At 44.9% G+C, this 25,210-nt stretch overlaps 3 protein-coding genes across 11 annotated transcripts in view; 1 reads left to right on the forward strand and 2 right to left on the reverse strand.

Annotated features, from left to right (window-relative positions):
• NFS1 (NFS1 cysteine desulfurase) overlaps nt 1-7,207 on the reverse strand; it is a 32,318-nt gene extending 25,111 nt beyond the window's left edge. For 2 of the 3 annotated variants that reach the window (XM_053574978.1, XM_053574976.1), the window contains exons 1-5: nt 7,048-7,207; nt 5,949-6,052; nt 4,328-4,444; nt 3,309-3,392; nt 918-1,070 (exon numbers count right to left, since the gene is read on the reverse strand). In XM_053574978.1, the coding sequence (XP_053430953.1) occupies nt 918-1,070; nt 3,309-3,392; nt 4,328-4,444; nt 5,949-6,052; nt 7,048-7,144 (555 nt within the window). In that variant the 5' untranslated portion in view covers nt 7,145-7,207. The remainder of the gene's footprint in view (nt 1-917; nt 1,071-3,308; nt 3,393-4,327; nt 4,445-5,948; nt 6,053-7,047) is intronic. The other variant, XM_053574977.1, reaches the window with a different exon arrangement.
• Nucleotides 7,168-9,101, forward strand: ROMO1 (reactive oxygen species modulator 1). The gene is made up of 3 exons (XM_053574987.1): nt 7,168-7,307; nt 7,497-7,627; nt 8,917-9,101. Exons 2-3 carry the CDS (start codon nt 7,497-7,499, stop codon nt 9,023-9,025), a joined length of 240 nt encoding a protein of 79 aa, XP_053430962.1. The 5' UTR covers nt 7,168-7,307; the 3' UTR covers nt 9,026-9,101.
• Nucleotides 9,102-14,081: 4,980 nt separating this feature from the next.
• RBM39 (RNA binding motif protein 39) overlaps nt 14,082-25,210 on the reverse strand; it is a 49,869-nt gene continuing 38,740 nt past the window's right edge. For all 7 annotated transcript variants that reach the window (XM_053574968.1, XM_053574969.1, XM_053574975.1 and 4 more), the window contains 4 exons: nt 23,335-23,416; nt 15,431-15,536; nt 15,137-15,215; nt 14,082-15,048 (listed from right to left, as the gene is read on the reverse strand). In XM_053574968.1, the coding sequence (XP_053430943.1) occupies nt 14,948-15,048; nt 15,137-15,215; nt 15,431-15,536; nt 23,335-23,416 (368 nt within the window). In that variant the 3' untranslated portion in view covers nt 14,082-14,947. The remainder of the gene's footprint in view (nt 15,049-15,136; nt 15,216-15,430; nt 15,537-23,334; nt 23,417-25,210) is intronic.

Genomic DNA, 25,210 nt, shown 5'->3' on the forward strand with positions numbered 1-25,210 from the left:
CCCACGCAGAACAAAGAATTGTCTCAAGTGATCTTGGATCTCCTACCCAAGGAAATGCATTCCAGGAAACTGGCTAACTCACTTGTACTGTGGCCCATACCAAAGGACTTACAGTTCTGACTGGAAACTAACCAGTTAGCAAACCCTAATCCTCTGCTTACCAAACTGCCTGATCCTCTGCTTATCAAACTGTCTATAAAAACCCTGTCTTTAGGATGGTGCCCATAGCTCAGTGGGTAGGGTGCTGGGCCATAAACACCAAAGCAGGCAGGTTCTAAACAACAATGACAACTGCTACAAAAAAAAAAAAAAAAGCCGGGCATTGTGGCAGGCACCTATAGTCCCAGCTACTTGGGAGGCTAAGGCAAGAGAATCGCTTAAGCCCAGAGTTAGAGGTTGCTGTGAGCTGTGATGCCATGGCACGCTACCGAGTGTGACAAAAAAAAAAAACAACTGTCTTTGCAGTTTTCTCAGGGAGGCACATTTGAGAAATTTCTCTCATCTCCCCACTTAGCCCTGTGTGGAATAAACGCTTTCTCTCCTATCTCTGGGTTTTGGCTTCCTTTTGGCCAGCAGGCAGATGAATGTGGCTGGGCACCAACATTATCTCAAAAAAAGAAAAAAAAAATAACCTCCCTTACTTCATTTAAGTAAGAAGTGTCAGTACAGGAAAAAAGTCAGAACATGGCCATGGTGAGTGTGTCCTTGTAATCCTGCACATTTGCCCTGCTGTTTGATACAAAGCAAGCACCAATGAAGCAAGTTCTCCAGAGAAAAGGAGGACAGTACACACTCAGGGCCTGTATCTCTAAATCCCATCCTGATCAATAGATCTCCTCCTTCAAGCTCCAGCTAAGGTTGAAGAGGTAGCCTCAGGCTTCTCCCTTTTTGTTTCTTCTGCCAAGAGCCAATCCTACCTTGAGGTCGATTATTCCACTCTTCTGCACTGGGAGGTAGGTGACCTGAAAGCCCTCAGCTTCCAGTGAACGGCAGGAGTCCAAGACACATTTGTGTTCCGTCTGGGTAGTGATCACATGCTTTTTCCGTGACCTATAGAACCTGGCCACCCCCTAGAAATTGTGGTGGTGGAAAGAAAGAGAACATACTCTGAAACAGTAATGACTTCAGTCGCACTTGCAGAGGAAAATGGGAAGGCCAGTATGTACATCCAACATTAATTCCCTGATACCAACTGAGTATCCTACAATTCAATTCAATTTGACACTAACTACCAGAGTCAGTGAAAACCCCATGGGTTATGGGCTTGGTCACACAAGACTGCCCCTATTTCAGATGCCAGATGAAAATCTTGGGTATATCAAGACACCAGTATGTTTGCTCAGCCAGCTACAAATTCAGGGCTTCCTATAGCCATCTCAAGTTCAATAATTTGTTAGAATGACTCACATTTTTATTCAAACCCAGAAAATGTACAACATCAAGTGTGAATCCTCATGTAAGCTCTGGACTTCTGGTGATAATGATGGGTCATTATCAGTTCATCAATTGTTAGTTCAACTTTTTCTGGTGGGGGATGTGGCTAAGGGGGAGGAGGCTACACATGCCTAGGGGCAGAGGATATAGGAGAGATCGCTGTACTTTCCTTTTAATTTTGCTGTGAACATAAAACTGCTATAAAAAAAATAAAGTCTGGGCTGAGGGCGGTGGCTCATGCCTGTAATCCCAGCACCTGGGAGGCCGAGGGGGGTGGATGGACTAAGCTCACAGGTTTGAGACCAGCCTGAGCAAGAGCAAGACCCAGTCTCTAAAAATAGCCGGGCATTGGCTCGGTGCCTGTAGCTCAGCGGCTAAGGGACCAGCCACATACACCAGAGCTGGTGTGTTCGAATCCAGCCCAGGCCTGCCAAACAACAACAACTACAACCAAAAAATAGCCGGGTGTTGTGCTGGGTGCTTGTAGTCCCAGGTACTTGGGAGGCTGAGGCAAGAGAATCTCTTGAGCCCAGGAGTTTGAGGTTGCTGTGAGCTAAGATGCCACAGCACTATACTGAGGGTAACCAAAAAAAAAAAAAAAAAGCGAAAATCATCCCCATTTGGAGGGACCACCACCCTGACTTTGGGGGTCTCTGTAGTCCAAAGGAAGGAAGCCTTCCTGCTAACAGGCTTGTACAGAGTACTGTTAACTCTGGAGCTCATCCCAGGCCCCCTATATTCAAGCCAAGGTCAAAGAAGCCAACACTGGTAGCACTATTTGGAGACAAAAGTGAGAGGGAACAGAGCCAGAGTTGAACCTACAGAAGGCCACAATTTCTCAGACATTTACTCAAGAAATCTTGACAACCAGACCCAGTTAGATCCTGGCATCCAGACCCAGTGATTATTTTGTATGAAACACCAATATGACTACTACACTTGATCTTAGTCAAAAGGCTGAGAAGCAATCAACATGACTAAGAGCGGAATTTTACTTGCATTATCACCAAGGATCTCTATGATCCAAGGACACAATGACTGATCCCAGCATGGGTGACCAAATGAATGCCTACAGAGGGCACTATGGCAACAAGCCCTTCAAAATGGAGATATCTAAAGAAATGTGAGGGGTTGGGTGAGGTGGCTCACACCTGTAATCCTAGCACTCTGGAAGGGTCCACTGAGCTCAGGAGTTCCAGACCAGCCTGAACAAGAGTGAGACCCTGTCTCTACTAAAAATAGAACAAACTAGTCAGGCCTAGTGGTGGGCGCCTATAGTCCAGCTACTCTGGAGGCTGACTCAAGAGGTTTGTTCGAGCCCAAGAGTTTGAGGTTGCTATGAGCTATGGTGTCACAGCACTCTACCTAGGGTGACAGAGTGAAACTGTCTCAAAAAAAAAAAAAAAAAAGGAAAAGAAATGTGAGGAACTTGTTGTTAAACAGATAGGATCAGAAAGAAAAGGGAAGACTGAGAGAAGGGCAGCACGAAAATCAAGTATGTAAGGGTGAAATTCACTGTTACTAAATCAAAAGAATGATGACATTCGGTCACCATGTTAGACTGTCTGAAGTAGCTGCCATGCAAAAAACCAAATGGTTAATGGACTGAGAACAACCTCCTCTCCTATCCAAGTACCTCAATGAACTCACACCAACAGAAATAAAGACTTAAGAAAAAAAATAAAAAATAAAAATAAAAGAAATAAAGACTTAAGATAGAGTAGCTTCCAAAGGGTTGATGGAAGCAACAAATCAGAAAGAGCGTGTGTTTTCTCTTCACAATAGGGTGGGGTGTGAGGCTAGGAAATACATACCTGAGTCCAAATTGTAAAGTGAGGAAAACTCAAATATACCCTCTGGTTCCCTTCACTTACCTTAATTGCTATGTTGTTGGATTCAGTAGCACCGCTAGTGAAAATGATCTCACGAGGATCAGCCCCAATCAGAGATGCTACTTGCTGCAAGCCAAGAAACAGATACATAACATCAATTTCCCAGGCAGGAATGGGGCTGCATACACAGTTGGGACAGCTCTGGAACAAGAAGAGCTCAACCACATTCGACCAAACTGCCCAGGAAAAAGCTCTACATCTACTAATATCAGAAAATAGATCCAGTAATATCTCAGATCCTAGACTCCTATCCACCCTCATACAAAATAATTATTATATTATTATTGGGATTTTGTTAATGACCTTATTGTGCTCTTACTATCTATGGGTATTGTGTTAATAAACATCAGCATTTATTTTATTTAATTAATTAATTAATTAATTTATTTTTGAGACAGATTCTCACTTTGTCACCCTTGGTAGAGTGCTGTAATGTCATAGCTCATAGCAACCTCAAACTCTTGGGCTTAAGAGATTCTCTTGCCTCAGCCTCTCAAGTAGCTGGGACTATAGGCACCCACTACAAGGCCCAGCTATTTTTAGAGATGAGGTCTCAGTCTGGCTCAGGTCTTGAACCTGTGAGATCAGGCAATCCACCCACCTCAGCCTCCAAGTGCTGGGATTATAGGCATGAGCCACCGTGCCCAGCCCAAACATCAGCATTTAATCTCTCAATAACCTTAGGAGTAGAAACAATTGCAATCTTCATTTCCAATGTGGGAAAATTAAGGCTTACAGAAGTTAGATAATTTGCCCAACATCATTTAGCTAGTAAATGTGGGAACTAATTAAATGCCTTAAGATGGACTTGGTTAATGGACTGAGAGCCACCTCCTCTCCTATCCAAGTACCTCAATGAACTCACACCAAACTCTAAGATGGCTCACAGAATCTCTTCCAGAAAGAACCCCCAAACCATTTACATCTCCATCCACACCTACCAAGGAAATGCCTCCCAAGAACCACTGACCCACAAACCTCCCAGAGTTCTCTGTACTAACCTGACGAGCATGTTCCATGGCTGCCTCACTCTCCCATCCATAAGTGTGTGTCCGGGAGTGTGGGTTCCCGTAATAGTTGACTAGGTAAGGGAGCATGGCGTCAAGTACCCGAGGGTCCTGAGCACAATAGAATAGGTCACTTTGCTTGATCCCACAGTCAACTCAGGCCCTCCTCCATCCCTTCAGACCTGCTTACCCTGCTTTATCACACTTCCAACCTTTCACATACCATCTAGCTTAGGCCTCATTCTTCTGTCCCCTCAGGTACTAACAAGATTATCTACCTCATAGATTCCTACTACCAACCTATCTTAACTCAGATTGTTCTACCATCCCCTCAGATAGTCTAAAAACATTGCCTTGCTCTCTGTGTTTCTGCAGGTATTTCAATTCCTTCCAGGCAATGTGATCTATAAGTGGCTGGGACAAGACAGAGCATATGTAAATGCTCCTTCTCACACATTGGTGAGAACTTGCATTAATATTAGAGTACTAATCATGTGCCAGGCTGCTTTACATCTTTTGACCCATTTAATAGTGGCCCAAATGCACATAGTTATTAAGTGGCAGTCTAGCTAATTCCAGGGCCTATGCTTTTAACTGTTACTACAATGCTTGCACTGAATGAGATTTGACCAGAGGGGTAGGGAACCTGTGGCCTTCTAATTTCAAGATTGTTCCTTTTCATTTTATTTAATTAATTTATTTATTTACTTGGAGACAGAGTCTTACTATGTCGCCCTCAGTAGAGTGCCGTGGTGTTACAACTCACAGCAACCGCAAACTCTTGGGCTCAAACAATTCTCTTGTCTCAAACTCCTGAGTAGCTGGAACCACAATGCCCAGCTATTTTTAGAGACTGGGGTCTTGCTCTGGCTCAGGCTGGTCTCAAACCTGTGAGCTCAGGCAATCTACCTGCCTCAGGGCGCAGCCCGTGGCTCAAGGAGTAGGGCGCCGGCCCCATATTATACCCCATATTATACCGTGGGTGTTGGTTCAAGCCCGGCCCCCCGCCAGAACTGGAAAACAAACAAACAAACATACCTGCCTCAGCCTCCCAGAGTGCTAGGATTACAGGCGTGAGCCACTGTGCCAGGCCAAGATTGTTCTTTTTTAAGCACCAAAGGAGGGAAGAAAGTTTCATCTTTCTCTGCTGTATCCCTTCTTTTTTTTTTTTTAGAGACAGTCTCACTTTATCACCCTCAGTAGAGTAATGTGGCATCATAGCTCATGGCAACCTCCAAGTCCTGGGCCTGGGCTATACTCTTGCCTCAGCCTCATGAGTAGCTGGGACTACAGGTGCCCATCACAGCACCTATTTTTTTGTTGCAATTTGGCCAGGGTCAGTTTTGAACCCACCACCCTCCGTACATGAGGCCAGAGCCCAACCCAGTGAGCCACAGGCGCCGCCCTGCTGTATCCCTTTTAATGAAAGGACTTGTTCTGTAAAATCTGGATTCCTTCAAAAGGCCATACCTGGCCCCAAGGCTGCAGGTTGCCCAATCTGCAGAGTGGAACAAAATTTAAGCCTCCTAACTCCCCTCAGCCATTTCCATGTGTTGTCATTTCTCTCATTTACTTCCTATAAACAGCCTTGGGAAAACTGCCCCTCTATCCTTACCAGAGGAGTTGTGGCTTGCACATCCATATAAAGTGGTCGCAGCACTGACTCCGGAGCAGTGGCTGTATCTGAGGGAACAGCCGACTGGGGAGCATGGTCTGCAACTGACACAAAATGCAATGTAGCAGCCAAGTAAGACACAATGCAACTATGAATGCAGAGCATCCAAGGGAGCAGGTCAATTGTGGGCGGAGGTAGTGTGGGAAAGGAATTCTCATAACACTGACAGGAGTATAGCCTTTTAGAAAATCAGGTCAGAAACCAGCAATCTCCTCCCCAGATTCCTGGACTGCCTCAAGGCTGGAGTTCCTGGAAACATTTTACCCATATCATGAACCATAATCCTAAGAATAAATCCATATCCTGACCCCCACTAGAGAAGAGCCCCCGGTGGTCGGTACTCCAGGCTCACTGCCCCATTCCACCTATGCTGATGAGGCTAATAAAAGCCTTTTGCAACCGTAGGAGCTGAGCTGACACCTGGTCAGTCTCTGTTTTCCTTTTCCTTTCTATAAGTCTTTCCTTGTCCCTTGACTGGCCTCCTCTCCTTTCTTGCGGACCCTGAACTCGGTTCTATGCCACAACCTTTCAGTAAGATAATAAGTTAAAGGGATGCCGGGATCGAACCTCAGTGGAAAGGAAACAAGATATCAGAGAACCTGAGCACGCTGTAAAAGGAGACAAGAGATAGGCAGACAGAAGGTTCTTGTAGGTGGACGTCCGGGCAAAATTCAAATTGTTTCCTTGGGAGTCAGAATGGATCCAAGGGTAAAGTTATTTACAAGACGAGTGGGACAGGAGTAAGTAAAGTCTCTTACGGAGCTTACAGGCTGGAGACCCTCGACCAGCATCTCCATATTGGCCAAGAGACCTCTGAAGGACAAGCCTGCCAGATTCTGGGGGACTGGGGGACTACGGGGCAGGATCTGAGCGGGGCCGTGGCAGAGTCTACCGTTGGGGGTTGCCTGAGTGGCTGAAAGGGTCAGAGGCTCTCGGCAGCAAAGCGGGACAGGGAGGCTCCGCAATACTCAGTTGCGTCGGAGAGCCAAGGGGTAAAGGCTCGCGCCTCCGAAGAGGGTGGCAGCGAGCGGGAGCGTACCGCGCAGGCGCAGCTCCCGAGTAGGTGCCGCAGGCCTCTGCCCTGAAGCCGCAGTCACAGCCAAGGCCGCCCGCCTCCAAGCGGCTCGCAGCAGCATGGTCCCGGTGGCAGAGCCCACCGCCCGAAGCGCCTGCGATCTTCAGCCCGAGGCTCCCGGAAGCACTGCCTCGCGCTCCGGAAGGGATTTCTCGGGCCGCGAGCGCCCTCCTCCTCGGTTTCCGCGTGAGACGTAGAGCTAAGATACCGAGGCCGCGAGCGAGGTGAGGTGGGGGCGGTCCGAACCCCGCGGCGCCGCGCGGCGCTGGGCCTGAATGCGAAGAGGGTGGAGGAGTAGGGCTATGCGCTGATCCCCGAACCCTTGGGGCCCCTGCCCACCCGCCGTCACTGTCCCCGCCGGACTCCCGAACTGGCGGCAGGGCCCGCATTCCCCTATCCCTCGCACCCTACAGATGCCGGTGGCCGTGGGTCCCTACGGACAATCTCAGCCAAGCTGCTTCGATCGCGTGAAGATGGGCTTTGTGATGGGTTGTGCCGTAGGCATGGCGGCCGGGGCACTCTTCGGGACCTTTTCCTGTCTCAGGTGAGGGGTCGGGCGGTGATCTCTGGGCGGGACTACTGGACCTTCCTACCCACACCCTAGTCGGCCGGGACCCTGTACTGAGCGGATTTTTTTCCACTTCCCTGTTTGTCCTCTAGTGAAAGAGACCCTTTTCCTAACCACCTTCAGTCCGCAAGGGCAGGTTGGAAGCGTCATAGCTTAATCTGAATTTAAAAGTGCTTTCAGGCTCTTTACCTACTTGTTCTGTGACTTTAGGCAAGTTAGATACTGGGTTTCCTTAGGTGTAGTATGAAGACAATTAACACCTACCTTATAGAACTGTAATCAGCAGACTTTGCACACTATCTGGCACATACTAAATGCTCAGTAACTTTGTAATATTGCTGTTATTTTTATTTCCAATTGGGGACAACAAAACAAACTTGTTGAGCGGTTTACTATCCTGGGAACAGGATGCAGAGATATTTCAGATAAACATTACACTCTGAAGGTCATTGTCACATTTAAAGGCTGGTTTTTGTTTGTTTTTGAGACAGTCTCACCTTGTTGTCTTGGTAGAGTGCTGTGATGTCTGCAAACTATTGGGCTCAAGTTATTCTCTTGCCTCAGCCTCCGTAGTAGCTGGGACTACAGGCACCCACCGCAATGCCTGGCTATTTTTAGAGATGGGGTCTCTCTTGGTCAGGGTGTTCTCAACCTCCTGAGACCAGACTCAGGTGATGCACTTGCCCCCATCTCCCAGGGTGCTGAAATTACAGGTGTGAGCCACCTGTGCCCGGCCTAAAAGCTGTTACTTTCATTCTCCCAGACTGTTAACAATTTACTGAAAACTTTACATTTAGCACAGTAGTGCTAAATACTGTACTGGTGTAAAAAAAAAAATCTGGTACATCTTGGGATGTCCATTTTACATTTGACACAGACTGTAAATTGAAGGAATGGGTCTTCTACCCAGGCCTGACTCCAAAATCATTAACACCGTAAAACCATCAAGAAGATAAGGAAACATACATACCTTGCAGGCAAAACCAGCCCTAAAAGCTGGTTTCCCTGCCCATGTACTTTACTTTGCATCTGTTGCTTCCCACAAACTGCAAGTTGATATATTTATCAGAAGAAAAAATGACCTGGGTACTGTTGGATTCTTTTCCTTGTCATTACCAACTAAGGTGGGAAAAGATAATATCCAGGCAAATAACATATTCAGAGTCCCAGACATAGGTGCTTTGCTCATCATTAGGAGAGGGGGGCAGTTAATTCTCTTCCTGTGTTTTTGTTCCCAAATGGCCCCATCTTGGTTTCCTCTTCAGGATCGGAATGCGGGGTCGGGAGCTGATGGGCGGCATTGGGAAAACCATGATGCAGAGTGGCGGAACATTTGGCACATTCATGGCCATTGGGATGGGCATCCGATGCTAACCATACCAGTGGCTGTTCACTACATCTTCTCATCAATCCCAGCCCATATGATATAATAAAACAAATTCTTTGAGTAGTCTTGAGTGTCTGATAAGAGTAATTATTTTGTTCTCATCAACCTATTCAGCTTGGCAAAACATCTTCTGCTAGTTTTGTACAACCTGCAGCCCACATTTGGGATTGTTCTGCTTACATGACATTTGGAGAAGTATGCATGGACTTTTTTTTTTGGAGACAGAGTCTCACTATGTCGCCTTCAGTAGAGTACTGTGGCGTCGTAGCTCACAGCAACCTCAAACTCTTGGGCTTAAGCGATTCTCTTGCCTCAGCCTCCCAAGTAGCTGGGACTACAGGCACCCGCCTGGCTAAGCCACACGGATCATTTCTTATGTTGATCACCTTGCATTACTGGTTGTGTATTTAATGTGTGGCCCAAAACAACTCTTGATTCCAGTGTGTGGCAGGGAAAAACAAGGTTGGACACCCCTGTGACTAAAAGGAGGTGGGCTAACAAATAGGGTTGCTATTAGACAAGACCTGCTTATTAATCCAAAAATTTCCAATTGTGAGGTTCCTGCTACTTTGCATAGAATAAACCAAAATCTGTAACTTAGATACTATTATCTCCCCCTCCATTTTTTTTAAGACTGAGTCTCACTATGTCACCCTCTAATTGGAGTGCAGTGGCATCACAGCTCACAGCAAACTCAAACTTTTGCAATTAAATGATTCTCTCCCCCCTGCCTCCCAAGAGGCTGGGACTACAGGCACCAGCCACAACACATGGAAACTTTTTTTTTATTGTAGAGACAGTCTCACTGTACTGCCCTCGGGTAGAGTGCCGTGGCGTCACACGGCTCACAGCAACCTCTAACTCTTGGGCTTACGCGATTCTCTTGCCTCAGCCTCCCAAGCAGCTGGGACTACAGGTGCGTGCCACAACGCTGGGCTATTTTTCTGTTGCAGTTTGGCTGGGGCTGGGTCCGAACCCGCCACCCTCGGCATATGGGGCCGGCGCCCTACTCACTGAGCCACAGGCACTGCCCAACACATGGAAACTTTTTTGTTGTACTTGTCATTGTTGGTTGGCAGGCCCAGGCTGGGTTTGAACCGCCCCCAGCCCTGGTGTATGTGGCCAGTGCCATAGCCACTGAGCTAAAACTGAGATTCAAAAAATAAACACTCAGATTTCCTGAAGATTAAAACAGAGGTTTTACTTGTTTCCACAGGTTTTATTTCCAATCATTTCTGTTCATTCTGAGATTGTTCTTCCTGAAGATGAAAACAGGTTTTACTCATTTCCACAGAGGTTTTAACTTATTTCCAATCATTGCTGTTCATCCTGAGATTGTTCTTCAGATATAGCTACCTGCCTTATCAGAAACAGAATTGGCCCACTGTGAAACAAACTCAGTTTAACTTTTCTAGTTTAACTATCTAAATTCCAGATTTTTTTTTTTTGAGACAGTTTCACTATGTCACCCTCGGTAGAGTGATGTAGTGTCACAGCTCACAGCAACCTCCAACTCTTGGGCTTAAGCGATTCTCTTGCCTCAGCCTCCCGAGTAGCTGGGACTATAGGCGCCTGCCACAACGCCCGGCTATCTTTCAGTTGTAGTTATTGTTGTTTGGCAGGCTGGGGCTGGTTTGAACCTGCCAGCTCGGGTGTATGTGGCTGGCGCCCTAGCCGCTGAGCTACAGGCACCAAGCCACCAGATAATTTTTAACAACCATTAATGATGTGATATACTTGGCCTTCCATAAGATTCCATAAATTGGCCTGCTGGGAAGTAGTAAGGAGGAAAGTGTCATTTACTGCTAACATAGATAGGCCCTAATGGATTTTCTGGCCTCCACTACCCCTGCTACAGCCACAACACATGGAACTTTTTTTTTTTTTATCGTAGAGACAGTCTCACTGTACCGCCCTCGGGTAGAGTGCCCTGGCGTTAAGTATTAAGAACTTAACATTGGGGCGGCACCTGTGGCTCAGTTGGTAAGGTGCCGGCCCCATATACCGAGGGTGGTGGGTTCAAGCCCAGCCCCAGCCGAACTGCAACAAAAAAATAGCCGGGTGTTGTGGCGGGCGCCTGTAGTCCCAGCTACTTGGGAGGCTGAGGCAAGAGAATCGCTCAAGCCCAGGAGTTGGAGGTTGCTGTGAGCTGTGTGATGCCATGGCACTCTACCAAGGGCCATAAAGTGAAACTCTTGTCTCTACAAAAAAAAAAAAAAACTTAACATTGGCTGGGTGTTGGCAGCTCAAGCAGCTAAGGTGCCAGACACTGTCAGCTACAACCAAAATGCCAAACACTGACAGTACAACCAAAAAATGGCCAGGCATTGTGGCAGGCTTCTACAGTCCCAGGTACTTGGGAGGCTGAGGCAAGAGACTCACCTTAGCCCAGGAGTTGGAGGGTCCTGTGAACTGTGATGCCACAGCACTCTACCCGGGGTGACATTTTGAGGGTTGGCGCCCGTGGCACACTGGTTACAGCGCCAGCCACATACACAGAGAGTGGTGGGTTTAAACCCGGCCCCGCCCACCTAAACAATAACTACAACAAAAAATAGCCAGGTGTTGTGCCAGATACCTGTAGTCCCAGTTACTCGGGAGGCTGAGGCAAGAGAATTGCCAGAGTTTGAGGTTGCTGTGAGCTGGGACTCCACAACACTCTACCAAAGGTGACATAGTGACACTGTCTCAAAAAAAAAAAACTTAACATTTTGAGATACTGAGATGCACAGAAAATTAAGAACACTACCAGATTATGCATTTTCCAACCAAAGCAAGAGAGTATCTCAGGAGCTGATGACCTAAAGAAATCACTTTTGACAGGCACAGTGGCACATGCCTTAATCTTACCAATCTGGGTGGCCAAAGCAGGTGGACTGCCTGAACTGGAGAGTTTGAGACCACCCTGAGCAAGAGTGAAACCCGTCTGTAAAAATAGCTGGCCATTGTGGAGGGTGCCTGTTGTCCCAGCTACTCCAGAGGCTGAGGCAAGAGAATCCTTTGAGCCCAAGAGTTTGAGGTTGCTGTGAGCTATGACAACTCTACTGAGAGCAACAAAGTGAGACTGTCTCAAAATATGTTTCACTTAGAATAGCTATTTGAACCACTTTCTATATATCTCATTATTCTACTTAACACCAGGTTTCCTTTAATCATTTATAAACTAAGTTTAAAAGTGACACCCGGCCGGGCGTGGTGGCTCACGCCTGTAGTCCCAGCGCTGTGGGAGGCCGAGGCGGGTGGATTGCCTGAGCTCAGAGGTTCAAAACCCATATGAGCAGCAGTCAGCCAGAGTAAGACCCCGTTCTCTACCAACAACATCAAAAACAGACAGCACTGCAGGAGAAAGAAAATCAACAAAAAAGGAGTACTTCAAACAAACATGAACAAGCACACTGAAATTAAAAAAAAAAATAAATAAAAAAGTGACACCCCATCAAAAAAAACCAAACCTGTGACAGGCAAATTTTGGCCACCCGTTTTAGCAATTAGAGGTCACACCACACATGCTGGCTCAGTTCCTCTTAATGACAACACAAGCTTGGTAGATTTGGCACAAGGGGGAAAAACGTATTAATGCAAAGATACCACAAAATGCTTTGTAAAGCAAAAACATCAAACTTGACAGAATTTCTGTTCCTGTCCCCAAAATGCTGCCTAGTGTTGAAAAAGTTAATTTGATGGTTCAGCGCCTGTAGCTAAAGTGGATTTAACTACAGAGCTGGTAGGTTCCAGCCCAGCCCAGCCCAGGCCTGCTCAACAAGGACAACTGCAACCAACAAATAACAGGGTATTGTGGTGGGCACCTGTAGTCCCAGCTACTTGGGAGGCTGAGGCAAGAGAATCCCTTAAGCCCAGGAGTTGAAGGTTGCTGTGAGCTGTAACGCTATGGTACTCTACCCAGGGCGATAGCTTGAGGCTGTCTCAAAAAAGAAAGAAAAAGTTAACTTGAGCTTTGATGTTTATCTCAATATTGAATAAGTAAAGCAATTCAAGAAAATAGGTTAGCTTGGAGGCCAAGGCAGGTGGATCCCTTTAACTCAGGAATTCTACATCAGTCTGAGCAAAAGCGAGACCCAGCCTCTAAAAATAGGTGCCTGCAGTCCCAGCTACTCAGGTTGTGGAAAGAATCATTTGTGGCCAGGCCAGGTGGCTTACACCTGTAATCCTACCACCCTGGGAGGTGAAGCAAGGAATGTGGATTGCCTATTGCTCACAGGTTCAAGACCAGCCTCAGCAAGAGCCAATCTCTAAAAATGGCTGGACACTGTAGGCTCCTATAATCCTAGCTACTCAGGAGGCTGAGACAAGAGAAATCACTTGAGTCCAACAGTTTGAGGTTGTTGGGAGCTATGACGCTATGGTGCTCTACCAAAGGCAACGAAGTGACGTTCTGTCCCCACCCCCAAAAACAACAACAACAAAAAATAGGTTGAGTATCCATCCAGAGGGCTGATAAAAAAATGGGATACCCACTCAGATTAATGATTTGGTACCTAAATAAGCCTATCAACTTGTGCAGCCATGTAAACAAAAGTGAGATCAGTGTATGAAGGTAAATATTACTCCATTAAGGAGCAACATTACCTACTCAAAAGAACTGACCACTAAAGGTTGAAGAAACACAGTGTAAGTAAAGATACCCTATCCAACGAGTATGGAAGGTCAAAATCCCTTAATACAGATAAATCAATTTGGGAAACCACTTTGTATTTAAGGCATTTTTTGTAATATGTCTTTCTAAATAGTGAAACATTTCCCCACAAAGATGCCCAGGTTAAAATGCTGGGTAAATGTGCTTGGTTTTCTTTCTGGTAAACCCCTCTGTCTTGATTTATTGCCCTAAAAGTTATAGTGCTAGGACATAAAGTTATGAAGGACTGAAGGAACAATTGGAGGGCAAGAATTTCACCAGACTGCATGCACACTAAGGTTTTCCTTAAAAAGTAAGTACTAATAACTACTAATAGTCAAAGAAACTAACATTCTATCCTCAAGATTCTATGGCTTTAAAACATTTGAAAAATGAAGATTTCTTATGGGCTTTTTAAGAGAATTTTATTTGAGTGGTTCTTACAAAGATTGTTGCAATATGAAAGTCATTTTGTTTGATAGAAATATCAAGCTGTCTTGTCAAACACACTGAAGTAACCCAAAAATATATTTCAGAGCTCACAGAGCTTAAAAAGAGCAAAGATTATATGCAACCAGACAAAACCTATTTCTGCATTTCCTACTTCTTGCTCAGACTGTTTTGCTTACCAGACTGTCACTAAACATCTTCAGGAAATGCAGGGAGCATTTTGTTTGGAATCTTAAGACACACCAGAATGCGTACTATTTACAAAGAAACTTTTAAAGATACATTAATTGAAAAGATACCATCAAGAAATATTTTGATTTTGAGATCTCCCTTTCTTGCCAATTGATCAAAATGCAAGATGAGATGCTAAACAGCCCTTTAGCTGTCTTGAATTGTCATACACTAAATGTATTGCAGAAACCTCTGCTAAACCATTAGCCAAATATCAACATTAGTGAAATGTGAAATGTAACTGTTGTGTAAAAAGTTAAACATTTAAAAACATCATTACACCCCTGGTCTGCCTTTTTACAGAAAGCACATTTGTTCCCCTACAGCTATTCCTATAGGTCCCTAATGTAATTTTTCTACATGAACAATTTAAAAGGCAGAACAAGAGAACAGCTTTGTATACAGTGGGATTTGCTAGTTAGGGAGAATGAGCACACTGCATTCCTGTTAACATTTTTATTTTTTCAAGGTAACAGGAATTGTATACAAATGACATTAGACCCTTGCCTTTTTATTTTTATCTAAATAAAAGATAACTCAAGATGAATTCTCAAGAAAGAAAAAAAGCTATGTACATAAGGGACTATATCTTCATTCATCGTCTACTTGGAACCAGTAGTTGTGTAGCTGTCATAGAATCAGGAAAGAGGTTGTGGTAAGTTGGAAGAGGTACATATGCTGCTGTTATCATTTTACCTGTTGAAAGAAACAAATATGTGTATTTAGCATCTTGACTTACTCTTAGAGACGTAGTAACGATTACTGAAAAAAACCTAAAACTCACCAGCAAACCACCTGCCATGCAATGCATTGACAGCAGCAATAGCTGCAGCAATTGATGGGCACTTCACATACACATTGCCCTAAAAACAAAAGGAAAGAAAAGGTAAGAATGGTGCTGTATCCAACCTGGGTTCAGGATTATCCAAGAAGACTATAGTTTTCTAAAATTTGTCTTTCCTTTGAAGCTATTTAGCCAAGACCCTGAAGATTCCTTGAGGAAAAAAACTACTGTAATATCGAAAAGACAGTGACCACAACACACACCAACAAACTAAGGTTGAAAAAATCCAAATACCTGAGCTGAATTTTTGTCAACATAAATATGAATAACGCCTCCATGTTTATTACATTCTTCAATCACATCATCTTTAATCTCTGTATCCCATCCAACTTCTTCTTCTCTGTAAGAAAAGTATTAAGCTCTCTTAAATACTATTCAAACTAATAAGATATAATACATATACATATACACCCGCCAGATACACCAGAGCTGGGAGTTCAAACCCTCCCCACCCACCAAACAACAACAACTACAACCAAAAAACAGCCAGGCATTGTGGCAGGTGCCTGTAGTTGCAGCTACTTGGGAGGCTGAAGCAAGAGAATTGCCTAAGCCCTAAACTTTGAAGTTGCTGTGAACTGTGATGCCACAGCACTCGACCCAGGCTGACAACTTGAGGCTCTGCCTCAATAAATAAATGAATTTAAAAAAAGTTAATGACGGTAAGGCACTGGTGAAAATTTGTGAAAAGCTAATATTACTGGGTATTTAGAGGATAAGCATAGATTAATGCTCAAAGTATGTTAAGATAGCAGTAGTAAAACAATCCCTTTATGTATGTCCTTTTGTTAGTTTTCAGGAAGATCTGTCTTCTAGGAGTGGCTTGTTAATCCTAATCCACTTCTTCAAGCTATACCTAGTCCCATATTTAGTTCCTAGAGTGGGGGAAGAGGAAAACAGGAAAGGCTGTGCCAGTATCTCCATATCTAGAAGACAGTTTTAGATTATAACCATAGTTCTAGATATACATTTTTAGTAAAGTGTGTGTGTTTATTGTGGACAAAGTTCATATATTACAACAAGAAACCTTTGGAGGTGTCCTGAGGTGACACTATATAATAAAAAGTATAAGTAATAGGGCGGCACCTGTGGCTCAGTGAGCAGGGCACCGGCCCCATATACCGAGGGTGGCAGGTTCAAACCCAGCCCAGGCCAAACTGCAACAAAAAAAACAGCCGGGCGTTGTGGCAGGCGCCTGTAGTCCCAGCTACTCGGGAGGCTGAGACAGGAGAATCGCCTAAGCCCAGGAGTTGGAGGTTGCTGTGAGCTGTGTGATGCCACAGCACTCTACCGAGGACAATAAAGTAAAACTCTGTCTCTACAAAAAAAAAAAAAAAGTAGAAGTAATAAATTAAGTACTTTGTATCTTTTTTTTTTTTTTTTTTTTTTTGAGCCGGGGCTGGGTTTGAACCGCCACCTCTGGCATATGGGACCGGTGCCCGACCCGCTGAGCCACAGGCGCCGCCCAGTACTTTGTATCCTTTTGTTACAACTGATAGAAAAGATAAAGATGTATCTTAGACAAAGACTTTTTACTTTTTCTTTTCTTTCTTTCTTTTTTTTTTTTTTTTGAGACAGAGCCTCTTTTTTTTTTTTAGCTGTCACCCTGGGTAGAGTGCTATGGCCTCACAGCTCAGCAACCTCCAGCTCCCGGGCTCAAGTGATTCTCCTGCTTCTGCCTCCCAAGTAGCTGGGACTACAGGTGCCCGCCACAACACCCGACTATTTTTTTTTTTTTTTTTGTAGAGACAGTCTCACTGTACTGCCCTCGGGTAGAGTGCCGTGGCGTCACACAGCTCACAGCAACCTCTAACTCTTGGGCTTACGTGATTCTCTTGCCTCAGCCTCCCGAGCAGCTGGGACTACAGGTGCCCGCCATAACGCCCGGCTATTTTTTTGTTGCAGTTTGGCCGGGGCTGGACTTGAACCAGCCACCCTCGGCATATGGGGCCGGTGCCCTACGCACTGAGCCACAGGCGCCGCCAACACCCGACTATTTTTTGGTTGCAGCCGTCGTCGTTGTTTGGCGAGCCAGGGCTGGATGCGAACCTGCCAGCTCAGGTGTACGTGATTGGCACTTTAACCACTTGAGCCACAGGCGCTGAGCCAAAGACTTTTCTTTCCTCTTGAGACAGTCTCATTATGTCCCCATCAGTAGAGTACCATCGTTGTCACAGCTCACATAAACATCAAACTGTTGGGCTTAAGCAATTCTCTTCCCTCAGTCTCCCAAGGAGGTGGGAGTATAGGCGACCACCATAACACCCAGCTAGTTTTTTCTTTCTTTTTTTTTTTTGAAACAGAGTAGAGTGCCTTGGCAACTTAACTCACAGCAACCTCAAACTCTGGGGTTAAAGTGAGCCTCTTGCCTCAGCCTCCAAAGTAGCTGGGATTACAGGCACCCACTACAACACCTGGCTATTTTTAGAGATAGGGTCTCATCTGGCTTAGGCTGGTCTAGAACCTGTGAGCTCAGGCAATCCACCTGCCTCAGCCTCCCAAGTGCTGGGATTACAGGCATGAGCCACTGTGCCTGACCTGAGCCCAGCTATTGTTTTGCTGCAATTATCATCTACCCAGGGCGGCGCCTGTGGCTCAGTTGGTAAGGCGCCGGCCCCATATACTGAGGGTGGCGGGTTCATACCGGCCCCGGCTGAACTGCAACCAAAAAAAAAAAAAAAAAATAGCCGGGTGTTGTGGCAGGCGCCTATAGTCCCAGCTACTCGGGAGGCTGAGGCAAGAGAATTGCTTAAGCCCAGGAGTTGGAGGTTGCTGTGAGCTGTGTGATGCCATGGCACTCTACCGAGGGCCATAAAGTGAGGCTCTGTCTCTACAAAAAAAAAAAGAAAAAAAATTATCTACCCAGGCGGGATTCAAATCCGTCAGCCTTGGTGTATGTGTCCAACACCATAACCACTGTGCAACAGGTGCCAAGCCAGGACAAAGACTTGTAAAATCACCTCTGAGCTGCATATATTAAGACTTGGTCGGGCGGCGCCGGCCCCATATACCGAGGGTGGCGGGTTCAAACCCAGCCCCGGCCAAACTGCAACCAAAAAATAGCCGGGCGTTGTGGCAGGCGCCTGTAGTCCCAGCTACTTGGGAGGCTGAGGTAAGAGAATCGCTTAAACCCAGGAGTTGGAGGTTGCTGTGAGCTGTGTGAGGCCATGGCACTCTACTGAGGGCGATAAAGTGAAACTGTCTCTACAAAAAAAAAAAAAAAAAAGACTTGGTCAGCTCAGCGCCTGTAGCTCGGCAGTTAGGGCACCAGCCACATACACGGTGCTGGCGGAATCAAACACAGCTCAGGCCTACTAAAAATAATGACAAGTACAACAAAAAATAGACAGCCATTGTGGCAGTCGCCTGTAGTCCCAGCTGCTTGAGAGGCTGAAGCAAGAGAATGGTTTAAGTCCAAGAGTTTGAGATTCCTGTGAGCTGTGACACAATTGCACTCTACAGAGACGTGGTCTTGGAAAAAAAAAAAAAAGATAAAAAATAAGACTTGTTCATTAAGTTGGCAGCAAAGGGTCAGAAGGAAGCATGAAAGGAAAGATGTGTGGCTGGCCAGGTGCGTGGCTAACATCTGTAATCCTAGCAGTCTGGGAGGTTGGGGACAGATTCTAGACCAGCCTGAGCAAGAGCAAGACCCTGTCTCTACCAACAAAAATACAAATGGCTTGAGCTCAAGACTTTTGCTATGAGATATGATAAAGCCTCAATCCAGGGAGAAAGTATGAGACTTGGGGGGGTTGGGAGAGAAGGAGAAAGAAAAATAAAGAGATGTGTGCAGGTCTGTCAACATTACATGTTGACGATAGCCACTGCCACTGATGTATATGCATCCTTTCTGGCTATACTATAAAAATATATCTTAAGTAATTCAATGGAAACATATGTTCTTGCTAATATTTTAATGGTATACATTTGATAATTATCTTAGAACCATTACACTTGTACCAGGCCTGGTGGCTCACACCTGTAATCCTACCACTCTAGGAGGCCAAACCAGGTGGATTGCCTGAGCACACAAGTTTGAGACCAGCCTGAGCAAGAGTGAGACCTCGTCTCAAAAAAACAAACAACAACAACAAAAAAAACAACACAGAGCCAGGCACCTGTACTCCCAGCTATTTGGGAGATAAAAGACACATACACTGGAGCTGACAGGTTTCAATCCAGCCCAGGCCAACTACAACTAAAAAAAATATAGACGGGGCGGCGCTTGAGGCTAACTGGGTAGGGGGCCGGCCATATACAGAAGGCAGCAGGTTCAAACCCGGACCAAACCAAACTGCATCAACAACAAAAAAAATAGCCGGGCGTTGTGCTGGGCACCTGTAGCCCCAGCTATTAGGAAAGCTGAGGCAACAGAATCGCCTAGGCCCAGATTTGGAGGTTGCTGTGAGCTGTGTGATGCCACAGCACTCTACCAAGGGCAATGAAGTGAGACTCTATTTCTACAAAATAAATAAATTAAATCAAATAAAAAATACCCAGGCATTTTGGTGGGTGCCTATAGTCCCAGCTGCTTGGGAGGCTGAGGCAAAAGCATCACATATGCCCCAGAGTTTGAGGTTGCTGTGAGCTGTTACACCAAAGCACTCTTGTCTAAAAAAAAAAAAGAAAAAGAAAATAGAATCACTTAAGCCCAAGACTTTGAGGTTGCCACCAGCTGAGAAGACAGGCCACTGCCATTCTACCTAGGGCAACAAGCTGAGACTCAGTGTGGAAAAAAAAAAAAGAAAAGAGGGTGGCGCCTGTGGCTCAGTGAGAAGGGTGCCAAGGGTGGTGGATTTGAACCCAGCCCTGGCCAAACTGCAAAAAAAAATAACTGGGCATTGTAAGGGGCACTTGTAGTCCCAGCTACATGGGAGGTTGAGCGAAGAGAATTGCCTAAGCCCAAGAGCTGGAGATTGCTGTGAGCTGTGATGGCACAGCACCCTACCGAGACACTCTCCCTAAAAATAAATAAATAAATAAATAAAAGAAACATCACACTGTAGTGTACTTTCTTGCTTTATGTTTCATGTTAAACTGAGCATTAAGGGAATGCAGTATTTTAATCAGAACTCTGCCAATACTTTTACCTAGAGGCTTGTTGCCATTTTTGTCTTTAGTTTTCAATTCCAAGAAAAGCAGGATTAGACTCCTTCCTAACAACTTGACAAGCTATAGGGTATTCTTGATTAACAAAATACTCAGAGAGCTTTAGAATTTTCGATAATGTGCAATCTCAATCCCAGAAAACTGGATGTTGTGTATATATCCTTGGGATGGAGAAGGACATGTCAAACTATAAACTGCTTGTGATGGTGGGTGACTTTGTTATTTGCATCCTGCATTTTCGAGCTTTCTAAACTGCATATATTCACTTAAAGAAATAAAAAGGTGATTGCAAAACCTTGAGAAGAAAAAGGCATATAAAACACTGTGGACAACCAAGGTGGCAGGATTGACTTACCTCAGGAATTCCAAATCAGACTGAGGAAGAGCTCATCTCTACTAAACTAAAAAAACAAGCCAGGCATTCTCGGAAGGCTAGGGCAATAGAATTGCTTAAGCCAAAAAGTTTAAGGTTGCTGTGAACTACAATACCATAGCACTCTACTCAGGGAGATAAGAGTGAGACTATCTCAAGGAAAGGAAAAAAAAAAACAAAAAAACCCACTGGAAGGGCAAGAGGAAGAAGGTCACTTCAGGCCAGGAGTTCCAGACCATCCTGAAGAATACTGAGAACCTTCCTCTACAAAAACTAGTAGCAAAGCACCTGCACTCCACCCATGGAAAACATAGCCCCTGTCTATTAAAAAACAAAACAGAGTAAGGGCCAGACATTTGGCTCATGCCTATAATCCTACGAATCAGGGAGACCAAGGCAGGTGGACTGCATGACATGAGTTTGAGACCAGCCTGAGCCAGAACAAGACCTCATCTCTTTAAAAAAAAATAATAATAATAACAAAAAAAAACACCATAGCCGAGAGCTGCGCTGGGTGCCTGTAGTCCCAGCTACTTGGGAGGCTAAGGTAAAATAATCGCTTGAGTCCAAAAGCTTGAGGCTGCTGTGATCACACACCACTCTACCAAGGGCAACAAAGCGAGCCTCTGTCTCAAACAATAAAATTGTCTCTAACCTAGTTTAGGAATTGTAATTACATGTTTTACTGTATTTGTAAATGTAAATTAATATGTTTTACTATCTTTCAAATGATAACCGATTGTTTATCACCATTTCATAGAAAATGCTAAATAATATGTTGTAAGTTAAAGTTATTGTATGACATTTAATTTATCAAAGTAACAGGGAAAAAACCCACATTCATACTCGATTTAGTATATTAGAAACAAGATCTATGGGGCAGCACCTGTGGCTCAGTGGGTAGGGTGCAGGCCCCATATACAGAATGTGGCCGGTTCAAAACCATCCCCAGCCAAACTGCAACAAAAAAATAGCCGGGCGTGTGGCAGGCGCCTGTAATCCCAGCTACTCAGGAGGCTGAGGCAAGTGAATCACTTAAGCCCAAGGGTTTGAGGTTGCTGTGAGCTGTGATGCTACGGCACTCTACTGAAGGCGACATAGTAAGACTGTCTCAAAAAAAAAAAAAAAAGAAATCTTCAACGAATTGAACATTTCTTAAAATGCTGCTATGAAGAATATCTTCATGAAAATGTGTTCAGTGACTAGATACATTTGAGAAGAATTTCCCTTAAGATGGGTTGAGTAGGCCAGGCTCAATGGCTCACATCTGTAATCCTAGCACTCTGGGAAGCCAAGGCTAGTAGATTCCTTGAGCTCAGGAGTTTGAGACCAGCCTGATCAAGAGTGAGACCTGGTCTCTAATAAAAATAGAAACACTAGCTGGGCATCCTGGTGGGTACCTGTAATCCCAGCTACTTGGGAGGCTGAGGCAATAGGATGGCTTAAGCCTAAGAGTTTGACGTGGCTGGAACTATGACTCCAGGACAATCTACCCAGGGTAACATAGTGAAACTGTCTCAGGAAAACAAAAGAACTTTTCTAATCTTACACCAACAAAGATAGGAATTTCCAATATGGCTGAGTACGTGGCTGGCACCTGTCTTGCCAGAACTTTGTTAGAATGACGTGGGAGCAGGAAGTCAGGAGTTTAAGACCAACCTGACTACTAAAGACCCCCTCTCTAACAAAAGTAGAAAAATTAGTACGAAGTGGTAGCACATGCCTATAGTCTCAGGTACTGGGGAGGAGGAGGCAGGAAGACTTATTATTATTATTATTATTATTTTAGACAGATCCTCAAGCTCTCACCCTGGGTAGAGTGCAGTGGCATCACAGCTCACATCAACCTCCAAATCCTGGGCTCAAGCGATTCTCCTGCCTCTGCCTCCCAAGTAGCTGAGACTACAGGTGCCCGCCACAACGCCCGGCTATTTTTTTCTGGTTGCACCCATCATTGTTTTTGGCGGGCTTAGGCTGGATTTGAACCCGCCAGCTCAGGTGTATGTGGCTGGCACCTTAGCTGCTTGAGCCACAGGCGTCAAACGCAGGAAGATTATTAAAGCCCAAGAATTTGAGCTGCAGTAAGTTGGCAACAGGGCCACTGGACTCCAGCCTGGGCTATATAGGGGTATGCTGCGTTTAAAAAAAAAAAAAAATTGAAAGGATAAAAATGTAGACAGGATAAACTGGTGTTAGTATACGGATAACAACCTTCATTAAAAACTTAGAAATACAGGGTGACACCTATGGCTGAAAGGAGTAGGGCACCGGTCCCATATACCAGGGGTGGTTGGTTCAAACCTGGCCCTGGCCAAAAACTGCCAAAAAAACCCCCATTTATAAATATGGCTCAGCGCCCATCGCACAATGCTTACGTCACCAGCTGTCCCAGCTACTTAAGCCCAAAAGATTGTGGTTGCTGTGATGCCACAGAACTCTACTTAAGACAGCAAAAGCTTGACAAACTTAGAAATAGACCACCATATAAATGCATCCTAAGGAAATAGCAACGTGAAAATTATTTTAAAAGGATCAAAATCGTTGAACTGTTTCTATTATGAAAAATTGGGAAAAGGTCTTAAATTCCAACTTAGACAAGTTGAATATTACAGCTTTCACAATATACTTTTGAAACAGACCAAAGAAAGTTACTTACGTTTGAGGGTTAAACATGTTAGAAAGCTGGAAACATTGTGTTGCAAGTGGCTGGACAGAGGCAGCTGCAGCTAAAGCTGAAGCTAAAGAAAAAAAAAAAAAAAAAAAAGAGAGAGAAAGAAATTAGTTTCTTGAAAAGTCAAAACAAACCCAGAAAACCCACCCGAAGTCTGTAAATAGAATACCACTCCCTCGAATAAGTTTTATTAATACCATCAATATATCAATACCCTGTTACAGTTGCAAGAAAACTGAGGAAAATCTAACGTGTATTTGAAACGGATACTTAGAAATTTGGAGGTACAGGCAGCGTCTGTGGCTCAAAGGGGTAGGGCGCTGGTCCCATATGCCAGAGGTGGCGGGTTCAAACCCAGCCCCAGCCAAAAAAAAAAATTTGGAGGTACTATTTTTAGAAGGCAAATGAAAATTTGTCTTATTTCAATCAATTCATAGACAAAAATCAACACATATCACCCCCTAAAGACAAAAGATAGGGCGCTAGCCCCATATACCGGAGGTGGAGGGTCCAAACCTGGCCCTGGCCAAAAACTGCAAAAAATATAAAAATGATAGCCAGGGCTTAGTACCTGTAGCTCAAGAGGCTAAGGTGTGCCAGCCACATACACCAGAGCGGGCAGGTTCAAATCCAGTCAGGGCCTCCCAAACAACAATGACAACCGAACAATAGCCAGGCAGGCGTTGTGGCAGGCGCCTGTACTCCCAGCTACTTGGGAGGCTGAGGCAAGAGAATCACTTAAGCCCAGGAGTTGTAGGTTGCTGTGAGCTATAATGATGCCATGGCACTCTATCTAGAGTGACAGCTTGAGGCTCTGTCTCAAAAAAATAAATAAATAAATAAAAATAGCCAGGCATTCTGGAGGGTGCCTGTATTCCCAGCTACTCAGCAGGTTGGGGGAAGGGAATTGCTCGAGACCAAAGTTTGCGGTTGCTGTGAGCTGTAATGCCATGGCACTCTACCAAGGGTGACAAAGTGAGACTCCGTTTAAAAAAAGAAAAAGGGGGAGGAGGGGGAGGCAGCGCCTGTAGCTCAAAGGAGTAGGGCGCCGGCCCCATATGCTGGAGGTGGTGGGTTCAAACCCAGCCCCAGCCAAAAACTGCAAAAAAACAAAAAAAAAGATAACAGAGAAAACTGATTCTATATGACTGCTAGCATCTATGGCATAAGAACTGAGGTGATGGGCGGCGCCTGTGGCTCAAGAAGTAGGCCGCCGATTCCATATGCCGGAGGTGGCAGGTTCAAACCCAGCCCCGGCCAAAAATCACAAAAAGAACTGAGGTGATAATAAAAACAATACTTTGAATTCCCAATATACCCTATTGTATTTCTTAAACTTCTGCCATAAATATCCTTTTAAACATATAAATCTTAATTATAAGGGTTAAGTTTTTGAACAAGATACATAAAATCATTTAAGATTTTATATACTAGGAAAATTAATCCTAGTAGGAAATCAAATTAACTTATCAAAAAGGATTGTCTTTTAGCACAATGCCAAAACACTAAATAATAAACATTACCATCATTTTAAAATAAACAACGCTGTAATATTAAAAGTTTAAAACGAGGCTCAGTGCCCATAGCTCAGTGAGTAGGGTGCCAGCCACATACACCAAGGCTGGCGGGTTCAAGCCTGGCCTAGGCCTGCTAAACAAAAATGACAACTGCACCCAAAAATAGCCAGGTGTTGTGGCAGGCGCCTATACTCCCAGCTACTTGGGAGGCTGATTCAAGAGAATAGCTTAAGTCCAAGAGTTTGAGATTGCTGTGAGCTGTGACGCCAAGGCAATCTATTCAGGGCCAGATAGTGAGATGGTCTCTAGAACAAAAAAACAAGAAGACTGTACTGGCAGCTGGG

This window comes from Nycticebus coucang, chromosome 21 (genome assembly GCF_027406575.1).
Source record: "Nycticebus coucang isolate mNycCou1 chromosome 21, mNycCou1.pri, whole genome shotgun sequence".
Lineage (NCBI taxonomy): Eukaryota > Metazoa > Chordata > Mammalia > Primates > Lorisidae > Nycticebus > Nycticebus coucang.